The sequence below is a fragment of the Plutella xylostella genome, chromosome 6 (assembly GCF_932276165.1).
Source record: "Plutella xylostella chromosome 6, ilPluXylo3.1, whole genome shotgun sequence".
NCBI classification, from domain to species: domain Eukaryota; kingdom Metazoa; phylum Arthropoda; class Insecta; order Lepidoptera; family Plutellidae; genus Plutella; species Plutella xylostella.
Genome location: NC_063986.1, coordinates 6,619,457 through 6,634,107, shown reverse-complemented (window position 1 = coordinate 6,634,107; position 14,651 = coordinate 6,619,457). Strand labels below are relative to the sequence as shown.

Below are 14,651 nucleotides of genomic sequence, written 5' to 3'. Positions count from 1 at the left end.
TTAATTATGAATGTGATAAGGTTATTATGTTTTAATGTTTATTTTTCTAGGAACTAAAAGATGCGCTTCGATTGCGTCGGCATGGTAAACTCTCTGCTCCCTTGTTGTAACGAATCGCAAAATTACTGAAAACTTATTTATACCTCAATACAATACAATAAAAAACTAAAATGTGTGTGCTAGCAAAAATATTAACGTATACTATTATAAATAGATAATGGTACAGAAGTTCCGTACCATTATCCCGTCGCTGCATGTTACGTTACATCCGTGTGTATCCGCCTTAACAATAGCCGTAGTAAACTTGGCGTTGTTTGCAGGCGTGTCGCTGGTGTACATCATGTGGGTGCTGCCGGGGCTGCTGCCGTGGGGCGGCGGCGGCGGCGCGTGGTTCCTGTCGCTGTGCCACCTGCTGGGCGCGCTGGCGCCCTGGTGCGGCTCGTTCCTCTACCACCTGTTCATGAACCACGCCCGCGGCGCCGAGCTCTACCACCGGCTCTTGCAGCTCGATATGCTCGGCATATGGGTCTCGCAGAGCATTGGTAAGTACATGCTACAAAACTAAAATTATTGTTTTGAAGGTTTTTTTACTGGCTCCATAGTTATTAATTGGGTAGCTCTGTGTTTGTAACTGCCACGTTTCGGACTTGACTTTTCGATCTCGTATAAATTTAAGAAGTATCATGAACAGTACCGTGCGGTTATGAGAACATCACATAAATCATAAGAACCCTATATACCTGTCTATGAACCGCTTCGTAGAAACCCAGCACAGGCTAGAAATAATATCGACCTAAGTAAATATTGTATTTCCATTTCCCCAGTTTACTTGAGGGGAAACCTGATGGATCCGATAGTTAAGTAGGCTCGGCCAAGTGACAGGCTGTAGACGTGACATTTACTGTCGCGGCTATTTCTTTCTAACCGATTACTTAATAATGGAGAAAGGGTGTTTGTGTTCACGTCGCCCGCCCCACGCGACGCCGCCGCCACCGCTGTCGATTACGTCATAGCAGCTGAAATTCATGGCAACTTAGAGTTATCCAACAGACTACAGAAGTGACCCGATGGTCGATACGGACTTTCAGATAACGGACATATTATAAGCTCCTGAATGGAGCATCAGTAAATTAAAGAGAAATGTGATAGGTTGACCAAATGTAACATTGAACCTAAATATAAAAGACACCGAAAAGTGGGTGCAGAATTACGAATCTGTGCCATTTTAACAATTTACATGATGAAATCTCAATTAGATGCAATAGGCCCTTAAATAATACGGTGGGTAGCTAAAGGAGCAGCTGAACAGCATGCTCACTTATCCGTGAAATGTTCTTATGTACTTAGCCAGTGAGTTGAGTTTGTCATGTACAAGATTAATTGCTCGAGGGAGCAGCCGGCCGGCCGCGGTGCTGGAAGCTGGAAATTGCAAATGATGCCTCGTGTGAGCCTATGAGTATACTTATACCCGTACATATTACGAATCTGTATGGTGGCAAAACTTAACTTTGCCACCAGTTGAAGAAATAGTAATATATTATATTTATTGCAACTATGTAAAAGTTAATTTTACATTGGTCTTAACATTATGAATACAATGGTCCTTAACATAGTGCCTTGTAGGGCATAGCAAGTTTAATTCTTAATCTTATATCTTATCCCGTCACTCCCATCTTTTAAACCGTTGTCGCAGTCAAGTCACCGTTGTCGGACTCTACTCGTACAATTGCTATAGGTCTGACCTCTGCATGATAACCATCTGTATTTAAGTAAGTATAAGTATCTAAGACTTACGTAAATATTTAACATCACAATGACCTTTACCTGAAATGCCACATCAAATAAAATATGTATTAGGTGTGTGCGGAGGTGATCTCAATTAATCAAACCACACCCAAAGATATAAAGGCACAAATACCGTGTTTATTTCTGAACCATAAACCTTTACCGCTTGCTAAAGCAGAATGTAATGGAATTCCGCTGGTGGGTAGGATTTACTTTACCTACTTACTTGTATATGTGTTGTAGATCCATACATTAGGTGTTTTAGACTGCACAGTGCACATACCTAAGTTAATGTATTAATTACCTTCTATATTATAAGAACAGTGGACGATTATTCACTGCTGCTGATGATAATGGATCCAACGTTATTGGTTAAAAAAAAATACAGAAATACTTGCATTAAGTTAGGTAGGTTCCACATTGCAGAGCAGTAAACTGCACCTATATTATTTACTAACTTTTGCCCGCGACGCGACTTAGCTCGCGTTAATTTTCAGACTTTCTCGCTCGCTTCCCGCTTCCCTTTTGAGGGATGAATACTGAAAAAAACCCAACCCACTGCATGTTGGGTGATGATAGGAGTGCTGTTTCTCCATATCAGGAATGGATTTTCTAAAAATCCCTTCTTGGTGCTCAACTACACCAACTACTAAAGGAACCTCTACGTGCCATGTTTCATGATTCAAGCTTAGGCCGTTTGGGCTTTGCGTTGACGGTAGTGAGTCAGTTTTTTTTTTATATACAGTAATGTATTTTTAAAAATCGATATGAATGAATTTTTCATTATCACCTCTTTCGCGAAAACGACACTTTCTAGGCCGTATAGAGCTTTCGCCATTGTGCTTAATATACGTGTATCATTCCGTTTATCTGAAAACGGTAACTGCTCCAGTGTCTGGCGAAGCTGCACAGAGTCGTCACAAATGTCAGTAGGGCAGCCGTGAACTGGGTCACGTTATTAGTGGGAGCTGCAGCGGGGCGGCGGCGCTGGCGGCGCGGGCCCTCGCTTTGACTCCGCGAGAGGCCATTACTTGTGGACCATTAATTGGACTCTCACAAGCTATTTCACACGGCCGGGCTTCTGTACTTATCGATATTTCTCTTTAAATTTTTCAATGAGATACTCGTTCTTCAGTGGGTGACAAACTTAAAGCTGAGCTATAAATCCCCCCACTTATACGCAAACAAAAGGCTACTTTTTAACTTTCGTTTAATTACCTACCACGAAAATTAGGAGAATAATGAGAGGAATAAAAAAATACCAATAAACTTATGTAGTGACAACCGAGTTTTTTTGTGTATTTTCCGTGGAAAGTATTCTGGTTCTCATTTTTGAAATCTAAACTTAGCCACATCGGGCATCTCCGGGCGGAAACGGGAATTCAACTATGAAGGTAAATGTAAATCAAAATTTGAGAGCTAATTGGCCACATTAGGATCTGATAAAATTATTTGGTAGGGATTACATATTACAATATTATAGATATTTGGAATAAATATACTTAAATGCACATTCATTTGCTATCTTCTATGCGTCTGAGTAATTATTTTATCGTCATCTTTTGATAATACATTGCAATTGAGGAAGTGATTAATTATTAACTTTAATACGATAATAAATAATTATGCTATGATGTCATAAACAAATGTGCATATTATGTGTAACTTTATTTATAGCCTATGCACATGAGGTACCATTCCCCAGGTATTGTCGGCCGATAGGACAAAAATTACCCGGTCCCGTAATTTATATAGATTTATTTACTTATATCGAGGGACAAAAAGTACCCGATGTACCCTAGTACCTCGTCTGCGCCGTCCTTAAACATGAAATGGCATCCCTTCGGGTTTCCATAAAGAATGTTCAAAATTATTTTTACCTGATGATGAAGTGGTGTTGGATTAGGTGAAAGGGCGCGAGGTGAGTGGATCGAGGGGCCGGAGTGCCGCGGAGGGTGCTCCACTGGAGATGGCTCTCTTTGGCACGGGGCCGGGGGCGGGGCGCGGGGCGCGGGGCGCGGGGCGCGGGGCGCGGGGCGCGGGGCGGGCGGCAGGGGCTGAAATCACTGGACCGCAAATATCCGCTTAATGTAGTAAAAGTAAATACACTGACAAGCAATGGAAATGTTCCACTTTCAAAATACCGACATCAAAAATAGTTAAAATTTTTAAACCCATTTAATTTAAATTTAGAACTAAATATTATTATGGTAATATTCTGATGCGCAGTTAGTTAAATGTAAGTACTTCAATGTTGCAGACGGATTCATTAAGCTACCCTTTTCCGTGTAGGACTAATTTGGTGGACTAAGGGCTAATTTGGTGGACAGGTTTGGTTATTGTCACTGGAACTTTTTCATTGCTCATGAGTGTATAAGATCAGACTGTTCGTTCCTAAGCCTCTAAGTCGTCGACCTTTATTCGCTGAAAGTAAAATTATCATACAAGTAGGTAGATAATAGGGCACTATAACCTGTGAATATAGTTCAGCTGTACTATAGGTGCAGGTGTAAGCCACATAGTTGGAACTCGGAACGCAAGCAAGCAGGCGGGTGGGGTGGTATTTGAAGGCTAGTCCGGTCGGCACGGCTGAAATACCGTCAGAGACACGTAAGCCTGACAAACGAACATCGGAACTCCCCTACCCTACCCCTGCCTATTTATAAATAATTATAGCACAGGCCTTTACGTTACTTAATCTCATTATCATACTTTGTTTTTTATACGGTGGGGTAGAAGAGGTTGGGCGTGGCGTGGGTAGCATTAGAATAGATTATCGATATTATTATCCTTAATACGCCGTGATTATTTATAAATATCGGGCCTATAACATATAGGTATTATTTAAATACAACAAAATGTTCATACTGTTCTTGAACATTAAGAAACGTACTACGTGTCTAGTCGCATCGACTGTGACGGAACCTAATGTTTATTCTTATTTCCATTTACTTAATAATAATTTTATGATGATTGGTCTTCTCACCTGTGTTGGTGTGGTGTTGCAGGCGCCATCCCGATGGTGACAGCGACGGTGTACTGCGCGCCGGCGCCGCTGCGCTGCCTGGCGTTGGCCGTGTACTGCCTCGGCAGCATGCTCGGCCTCTACAAGGTAACGCTACAGTTGACGCATACTGGTGATGTCTTCTTCTTTCTCACTATTCATTTGACACGAGAACATTCTTCTTTGTCGGTGGCCAGCAAGTACACCTCTTACCACTACATGCATGAAAAAACTTTTCATCCTTCATGCCCTGAAAGTAGGTGCGAATTGAAAAGAGGGTTGCTTTCATCCTTTTTTTCAAAGTCAGTAAAATTTCAACTTATAGGGCAACTAACTAGCATCTTGTTTCATGAAAATTGAATAGTGTTTCAGTTTCAGTCAAGGGGTCGCAAATTTAGTGTTAACCTCGCCACGGCCACACTGCGGCGGGACAGGAAGTTCCTCCATTGTAGAGTGTGCGCCGGAAATTATACTGTAGCTAGCAACTTTGTTTTCATACAGCATGCTAGCTACTTCAGTTTTTTCTATATTTTACACTACTGACTACACAAACTATAATATTATTTCAACCTCCTGTAGTTAACACGATGTTTCCATTTACGCTTTTCTTCCAAGAAGGAAACACGAGAACACGATATAACGTTTCGTCCCAATTAAAAACATCGAATTAACCTGTACTTACTTAACTTATCTCGTTCAAAGTTGTTTGTGTTACTTGTACTTAGGAAATTTGTATATCATTAAATTAGGGGAAATATCATAAAAGCAAGACTAAACTCTATGCACTATAAACATAGTTCTGCTTAAGATATCATTATATATGATATGTATTGAATATGGATCAAGTTATCTGAAATAAATGAATTTAATTTAATTAATTAGGTACAGTAAGGGACAGATAAACCTGATCCCCCTCAGAAGCATTATTAGTATGAGAGGGGGGTCAGGTTTCTCTGCACCTGACCGTACTTATGTAAGGTAAATCCGGTTTTAAAGAACAGTACTTATTACAGTAATTGTAGGTATTTAGTCTATATTAATAATAAGAGGTCCACCCAGTTCTCACGTGTGCGTTGACAGGCGATGCGCGCGTGGTCGCCGTGGGAGCGGCGGCTGTGCTTCGCGGCGCCCTTCTGCATGCGCGTGCTGCTGGCGGGCGCGCGCGCGGCGCGGCTGGGCGGCGGCGCGCACGACGCCATCCTGCACGTCTTCCTGCAGGTACGTACACCGTAAAGTAAGGGGCAGAGAAACCTGCCCCCCCCCCCCCCCTCAGAAGCATCGTTACTATGAGAGGGGGGTCAGGTTTCTCTGAACCTGACGACCGTACCACCCGGCCGCTGACCGTAGCCGACGTCTATCCAAGCCCTAGCAAATGTAAGGCCTACCTATAGAAGGTGTTAAAAAAGAATATTATAGTAAGTAAGGCGAAAGTGGGTGATCCAGGAGATCACCCTGTAAATTTTCTTTCGCGGATTCTCAAACATCGCGTGGTAGCACTCTCTTCTAAGGCTTTCTACAAGCTTTTTTACTAATAATTAATTAACTAAACCCGTTCAATATAAGCGTCGCAATTATTCTCAAAGTATATGCATGCATTATACCTATTTTAGTTTTTTTTTTTACTTTAACGTCCCGAAGAAGTTGGGTAGCACACATAGATAGTTAGGTCGTGCAGTGACCATTTGAAAAATGGCTAACTAGTTAAAAAGATTTTACAGAACTTTACTGCTAAGAAGTATGAAATCGACTGGAAGATTGCCAGAGATCGCCTCTTGCCTCCTAACAAGCTCTCGACGGCCGATGTCGCCCAACAATCGCCACTTTAGCATTATTGAATTATTTCCATAAGGAACTTAATTTGAAACAAATACTTGTTACGGATGTATGCTTGTAGGTTGGACTCGTATCAGTTATTTATAAATATAAATTACTAAATTACGTTATTTGGGACCCCTATGAGTCATCATATTTCACTGCACAGGTGCAATATTATCAAAGAGTCATATCTCTACTTTACGTAATACAAAGTATACATTATATATAACCCACATATAAATCTATTTTAATATCGATCGCAATAAAATATAAGTTTACTGTAACAAATATAACTAGGTACCTATATAGATTGTAATCTAGTGTTTAATGTCGATCGCAATTTGGATCGGTCTTCACTTTAGTCATAGTTTCATCAATAATGGAACAATATCGTAGGAAACTTGTTAGAGTGCCCATTTTTGAACAATGGGACGGTTATTGATATTGGAAACCGGTCCAGTTCCGGTGTCCCGAATCCGGATGGCTTGCATGAGGCTGAGAGCTGGCGCGGGGCCAGGCCGGCCGCGGGGGCAGCCGCGCCGCAGCCTGTAAATTGTACCCACCCACACGACGGGCGCTTGCTGCCAGTACTTAGTGCCATCGTAATCGTACCATCATGGCGACTTCGTACACCTAGCTCTTCATCATCGTCACGATAAAGAACAGGCCTATTTTATGTGGAACCACATCAAATAAGCAAAAGTTACCATAATATTTTATAAGTACTTACTTGTATCTCGACTTCCGTGCCAATTCAAAAGCTGTGATGCATGAAAAAGTAAAGGGAAGAAATTCGGCAAGCATTAATTCTTTAAGATCGGCGCTCCACCTATTATATAAAGCTAGAGAGCGTCCCACGCTTCATATAAGCCTACTTCTATAAGTCATTGAGCACACGATTTATGCAAAAATTAAAAAAAAAAAACATATACAATACATAGGAATTTAATTCCTGTGCCCAAAATGAGTGTCATGGTAATGACACTATTCCCCGTCATCCGGTACCGCTTGAACAACCCATCAGCGAAACGAAACAGCCAGAACATGGTCCATTGTTCACGGTTCCAATTCCAATCCAAACGATACAAAACTTTTTCAAAGCAAATATTATATATTCATTTGTAGCATTGCGAGCTAATAAATCAAACGATCGATGGAAGTTTAATTGGATGAAAATTATATGAGATTAGGAAAGAGCTACTGTAGCGCTGAGTACCTACCTACTGTACAATGTACACATGTACAGCCCTGAGGGGCTTCACATCCAATGACCTGGAAAATATTTAGTACACCTACACACTGACTAAAGAAACTAATAAAGTGTTTAATATGTGTAGATTTTCGCGCAAGTTTCGCAACACCCATGGCTTCGCCGCGGAAACGTATACGGAAGCCTTTTTTATGTGCACGTATCTGCGGTTTGCTGTGCAGTGTGTACCCTGTAGCTTGTCCTACTGTATGTGGTGTGATGTGTAAGTGGTATGTATATATTATATATTATTATATATTATATATTATATATTATATTATATATTATATATATTATTATATACCTACCTTGGTTCCGCGTATTGTGTCGCTGAGCGGGGGTTAAGGTGTGTACTGAACAACGTTACAAGGTGTAATGTAACAGGTTACACAGCGAGCATTCGTGCAGTTAGTACTTGTGTTACGGGGAAACCAGCGACCAACGGGCCGATTTTAGAACACAGGGTTGCGTAATATGCTCGCTCGGAATGTTATACATTACAGTCGGTAACGTTGGTCGGTACCCATCTTTAGACAGGCCGTTGGTGCTGTAAGATGTAACGTGGTGTGGTGTTGTGTTCCAGGACGCGGTGTCGCTGATCGGCGGCGTGATCGGCGCCATGCACGTGCCGGAGAAGTGGTTCCCGGGCGCCGTGGACCGCTGCCTCAACTCACACAACATCATGCACGTGCTCGTCGTGCTCGCCGTCTACTCCATGCACCAGGTAACCTACTATACCAGCTATACTCAAACTGCGGCCCGCGGGCCGCATGTGGCCCGCCGGGCCTTTATCAGTGGCCCGTGTGCCATGACAGATAATAGAGAATATACATTCTGTGTAAAAAGTATCGGGATTATATCCATAAAACATAAAATGATTGTTATTCATCCAAAATATTTTATCACCTTTAAAGTTTGCTCCTTCAGTAACGATACACATACGCCAACGAATTATCCAATAATCAGAACATTTTTTTAAACGCTGTTTTCCGAGTTGTGTTTAGTACTCGCGGCGATATTTCCTTATTGTCTTCTATAGATTGATAACAGTGCCTCGAAGTGTTAATTTGAGTTTAGGGAAAAAAAGAAGCTAGCGCCGTGAGCTGCAGCCATATCTGGTTAATATGGTGGATGCTCGATGGTATTTGTTGAGTGTTTGCTTAAAAAATCATTCACAATGATGATCCTTGTGCGGAAGGCGCAATATAGTGGTGTAAAATCTTTTCTCGATTTTTTTTCCACACATCTTCGTCGAATTTGCTGTATTAAATTCTACATAACCCGCAAATAATATTATTTTGCTACCCTTTGACTTTCTGGCTAGAATTCCAAGTGCACAACACCGCGACAGTCAAAGAAAACAGTCAACATGACTTTAACTAACAATCGATAGAAGACAATAAGGAAAAATCGCCTCGAGTACTAAACACAACTCTGGAAACAGAGCGTTTAAAAAAATGTTGTGATGGCGTACAGTACAACTATAAAGTCCTGAAAACGGAAGTGTAGTATTTAATCGATCCATTATATTTATTACGGACAAATGCGTTAAAAAGCCATTATCAATCGGTATTTTATTTTTAAAATGTATGTAACTGTAAATAAATAACTGAAAATAATAAAAAAGTCTTAGCAAAATCGCACTCTTTATTCAGTCAGGACTTTTTAGTTGCACCGTATGTGTATCGTTTCTGAAGGAGCATACTTTGAAGGTGACAAAATAAATTTTGATGAATATCAATATTTTTTTGTTTTATTGATCTAATCCCGATACACGGAGTAGTATATGCATGTGTTTTTTTATATTATGATTCGAGAGTTTACATCGCTTTAAAATAGTTTTAAAAAAAAAATTTGCTTGCGGCCCGCGACACCATGACTTAAACGTGTTTGTGGCCCTTATATAAAAAAGGTTGAGTACCAATGTACTACACCGACCATTTAGAGCTTGCGATAGTACCTACTGTAGTAACAAAGAAACCAAGTCTCGGGAGGTCATTCTGAATAACGATGACTCACCCCTTACAGTTACGAAAGCCTTTTTAACTACTGGGCTGTATGAAACGAGCCTGCCCGAGTGACGATGACGTATTAACCGTACCGTAAATACGTACGGTTTGGTCTTCTTGGGACTCGAACGTACCATGGCGGTTACTTGCAGATCCGACCTAACGGGCTAGTCCTCTCAAACATTGTTCGTCATCGTTACACTGAGAAGATGCTACAACTGCTTTCTCATTAACTACTTAAGTATTTCATAAAATATCATTCAACATAAAATCAATCATAGAACCAACTTTCATGCGTAGAACTTATGAAGATGTGTGTCTATAATGTCCTCTGTGAAACTTTAAATGTTCTGCAACGAAGTGGCAATCGTAATCAAGTAGCTTCAACCACGGTGTTCTTTCTCTGAAAATCCTCTTCCTCTATCACTGTTGTAATGAATGTTTCTGGTGCTGATGGTCTCTAACCCGGTGTTGTCCCGGCAGGTGACGACGCTGGACCTGGCATGGATGGCGCGCGGGGACTGCCAGCTCTGACGCGCCGCCCCCGCCCCCGCCCCCGCCCTCGCGCCCGCGCCGCACACACACCCCTCACACACCATCATCTCCCGCTTTATGTCATACGTACTTTAAACACATATCTGTAAGAATTATTTGATATAGGTATGGCAATAATTACAATTACTGAACGGCAACAGTTATGTTTATGAATGGAAACGGAATTGTCTTGTATATTGCTCTTATCGAGACATGTTATAATTTTTTCTTGATATTAATACTAAGGTAACGCTCAAGCGTGTAGTGACTGATGTTCAAGTACAAAACAATTTCGAAGCGAGATTTAATTAATATTCTATAATTGTGATTCTGTGTGTGTCCACAAAGTTTGATGTGTTAAGTTTTCATGGAGAAAGTTTTCGCTCAGTTTTTCCTACAGTCATTAGGTAGGTATTAGCTTAAACTTCTGTTTATTTCACGAGACGGTATATTAGTTATATGTATTAAAATTCAGTGTAGATAGGCACTTGTCATTGAAAACATAGTTATAGGAAAAGGAAATTGAGGAAAACCTCAGCTTACATTCCAATAATATACCTACTCTTACCTACTACTGACGTAGTAAGTAGTTGACAATATCACGGCCTATGGAATATTAATTATACCTAGTAGATCGGATAGTTTATTGTAATGAATTAATTATTTCTTGTCATTAACTGAGTAGGTAACGTTATGGTTAATTAATAACAAAACTAAGTACTGCAAACTGTAGATTCAACTATTGAACCGTAACTAGGTGCCAATATCTTTGCTATTACACCTTAGTGGAGTAACAAGGCAATCGTCACTAACATAATCAGTCTCGAATTAACCTATTTAGATCTTGGTAATAATTCCTCACGGTATCGATTCAAGATTTCGACATTGCCTTGTCTCTCCCACATATAAATATATATATTGCTACTGGATATTTATGATTACTACCTACCAACCGACCTGAATCATAACGGTCATACTAAGTGACTTGGCGTGATAAAAGTGATTTGAAGACGATGAAAATACTACAAGATATTTCTCTTGTACTTAGGTATACCGTACACCAATGGCAATTACTTAGTTTGATTGTAATGAGACTGAGAACAAACGATTGAATTATTGTGGCATGAATGAGCAGTAAAAATGGATCTGCATCTTCAATAAAAGTATTAATTGAATCTAACAAGCTAAAATATTAGATCTCCATCACATAGACATAGTACAGCAATAACATTACCAAGTCACTGCTTATACTAATAAACAAAGTATTACCAGCATACCTAGTAATAATCTACTAACAGGTCTTTCGAGCATAACTCCCCGTAACAATATTTAAAATCGTAGTATTGTAAATACATAACTACTAAGTACATAGATAATAAAAATATAACTAAATTATTAGGTGATTCGAACAGATAAGTAGTAAAAATACTTTATTAATGCAGCCCATATTAATTATAAGGGCTTAGATCCGTTACATTTACATTAGACATGTAGTTAGTCGGGTGAATCATCTCAGCTAGGTGATCGCTTTGCTAGATTACTTATACTAAAGTATCTACTTACTTCTTACACTATCAGCCAAGCAAATGAATGCTATTTTGAACAAACTGCATTTTCGAAATTTAATTCCTTCCGAACTAATGTCGTAAGATTTAAAATTAGCCTGTTTAAAATCTTTTCATCCTACTAGTTACATTAAATGTAGAGTTAACCTACCTATCTACTCGCATTCTTCTATCTCGAAGTGCGATGTTGTTAAGAACGATTCCATTAGTCGATATTGTTTGATAAGGATCCAGAATAATATTATGGTAGTGTAATACCTTCAGTGACCAATTGAGTGGTATATTTTTTATACTCTCGGTGTTGTGTGCTTATAGCCTCGTCGCCGCGGCCAGGAGGTCACTCTAGCCTACGGAAACGATATAACGATGGTCGGATAAGGTTAATGCAATTGCAATGTTTCCATAGACTGTAGAGTGACCGCGCCGCCGCCGCCGCCGCCGCCGCTTGTAGTCCTCCCGCTAGATGTTCACACTTAGTTCTCGACGGGGAATCTAGTATAGAGTAGTTAGATAGTTTACAAGCAATAAATAAAATAAATTTATTAAGAAATTTGACAAAAGTAGCCAAGAAACTTACCTACTCGTAATAGGTATTTTCTTTACGACTAAATGGAACTAATGATTGATGCTCAGGTTGACTTGTTTAAATAGGTACTTAGCATTGTTAATGTGGCTTTAATAATCTACTTTTGTCAAAGTTCCGTTGTTTAATACTCATTTATCAATTGAAGTAGATTTAGACAAATCGAAGTATACCTACCTGGACTTGGAAGATTCTCAATTAAAGTAACTGGACTCCATCCACACAGCTGTGGGCAGCAACTGATTAGGTGCCACACATCTACCATTCAAAGTTGGTTCAATTATAGCGCTGCTAATCTTGCACATTCATTAAAATTATATGACTTTGAATTGAAAAGCAGTAAAATTTAAGCTATAATAGATGGCAGTAAAGCGACAGAAGTGACCAGCTATCACCATTGAACCTATCCGTATGCAGAGCTACTGATCTGTCAAACATCATGTCCATTGTCCAATGTTCGATGGTGGTGTGGTGGATATGGATAGATCCCTGCGCTCTGCCACTGCTCCAAAGATTTTTGAACTTTTGAACTTTGAACTTCAGTAGTCTGTGACTGCTCCCTGCAGCTCCCGTACCACCACCACCCACCAACACTCACGTCACTTGCCACACTTTAGTTTCATTATATTTTTGGAAAATCTATTGAAGCAATATACCTACCTACTTACCTACCTATTTACAATAGACGAAAATTATTTTTGTGAAATAGCTCTTGTGAGTACAAACGTGAAATTACTACACTTATTTGTATAATAAACTCATAATTTCCATTCCATTAAAACCTACCTACACCATATTATACTATATACATTCTAATGTTTTAATAGTGATTAACTATTTCAAGTATATACCTTATATATTTTTTTAAATATTGATTTAAGTACTTATGAGTTTTTTGTTTAAAATAAGTACCTATATGTAATTATGAAGTAACTGATAGTATTACTCCTTGAAATATTTTTCTTCCCATAGTCGCATATTTTTCATTAATGTTGGTAATGAAATAATAACCATGAATATAATATCCGTCTGGTCTATTTCCATAAATAAACAAATTAAACATTGCGAATAACAATGATAAACTTCTGTATTTTTATAGTGCTACTCCTACTATGTTAATACTTATTATTATAATACTTTATTTAAATTTAAAGACGTATCAATTTCTGGCGTTGTTCTTGTCTTGTTATTAGATTATTATTGTATAGCTGGGTTATAGTCAAAAATTCAAGTGACTGTATTTTTTGTCGTAGGTACCTTAGATATATTTATATCAAATAAAGTGAATAAGTTAATTACTTACTACACTAGCAATATTTAAGTTTTCCATGTATCCAAAATTTTATTCACTCTTATCAATTATTCAGTAAAAATATGCATGAATGCAGGCACTTTTTTGACTATGACCCATCTACTATTTTCCTACTTTCATGTACTAAAATTCTTCAATTAGTAATTTACCTATATACCTATTCCCAAAGTTAACTTTAAAACCGTTAAATGTTTGGGTAACTCTATGGAAATGAGTAACGTAGAAATACATTTGGAGTGAATATAGATGCCAATGCCGTATATAAATTGTCTTGCCACGGTCATAACTACTACCTATACAACACACAGGCTACATTGTACGTGTTTTGAGAATACCTTTACAAACTACAAGATTTAATTAAGTATATTATTTTGTACGTACTTGGAAAAAATATGATTCTTCTGAATTTCATTATGTCTAAATTCATGAAAACTGAATTAGGTATATGAATGTCACTAGAGTGAACATCATATGCGTACATAGGCAGAGTTGAGGCTCGTAAACAAATTTTAATCTTGACATATAAAACTTATTCGTTACCTATGTATATTAAAAGTGATCCAAATAAGCTATACATGTGAGTTACCCAAATCACGTACCCTTTGTGTAGATAATTTGTTGACGCAGTTGCGATTCATAAACTGTAAAGAGGATGGCGAGAATATTAAAGTTTCATAACAGTCATAATAATTATAACATTGGTTTTATTTATCCTTCCTTCTCTATTAGTACATCAAGTTGATTCTGCCAAAAAGAAATAGTGTAGGTATCTTGCCTGAAAACTGAAATTTGTTT

The 14,651-nt window shown here is 38.9% G+C and overlaps 1 protein-coding gene across 1 annotated transcript in view; it reads left to right on the top strand.

Moving 5' to 3' along the window:
• The window catches only part of LOC119694185 (progestin and adipoQ receptor family member 4), a 50,628-nt gene extending 36,079 nt beyond the window's left edge, over positions 1 to 14,549 (top strand). The window contains exons 2-6 of the mRNA XM_038120046.2: positions 321 to 542; positions 4,794 to 4,897; positions 5,870 to 6,007; positions 8,437 to 8,577; positions 10,346 to 14,549. Of these exons, the coding sequence (XP_037975974.2) occupies positions 321 to 542; positions 4,794 to 4,897; positions 5,870 to 6,007; positions 8,437 to 8,577; positions 10,346 to 10,396 (656 nt within the window). The 3' untranslated portion in view covers positions 10,397 to 14,549. The remainder of the gene's footprint in view (positions 1 to 320; positions 543 to 4,793; positions 4,898 to 5,869; positions 6,008 to 8,436; positions 8,578 to 10,345) is intronic.
• Positions 14,550 to 14,651: the final 102 nt, after the last annotated feature.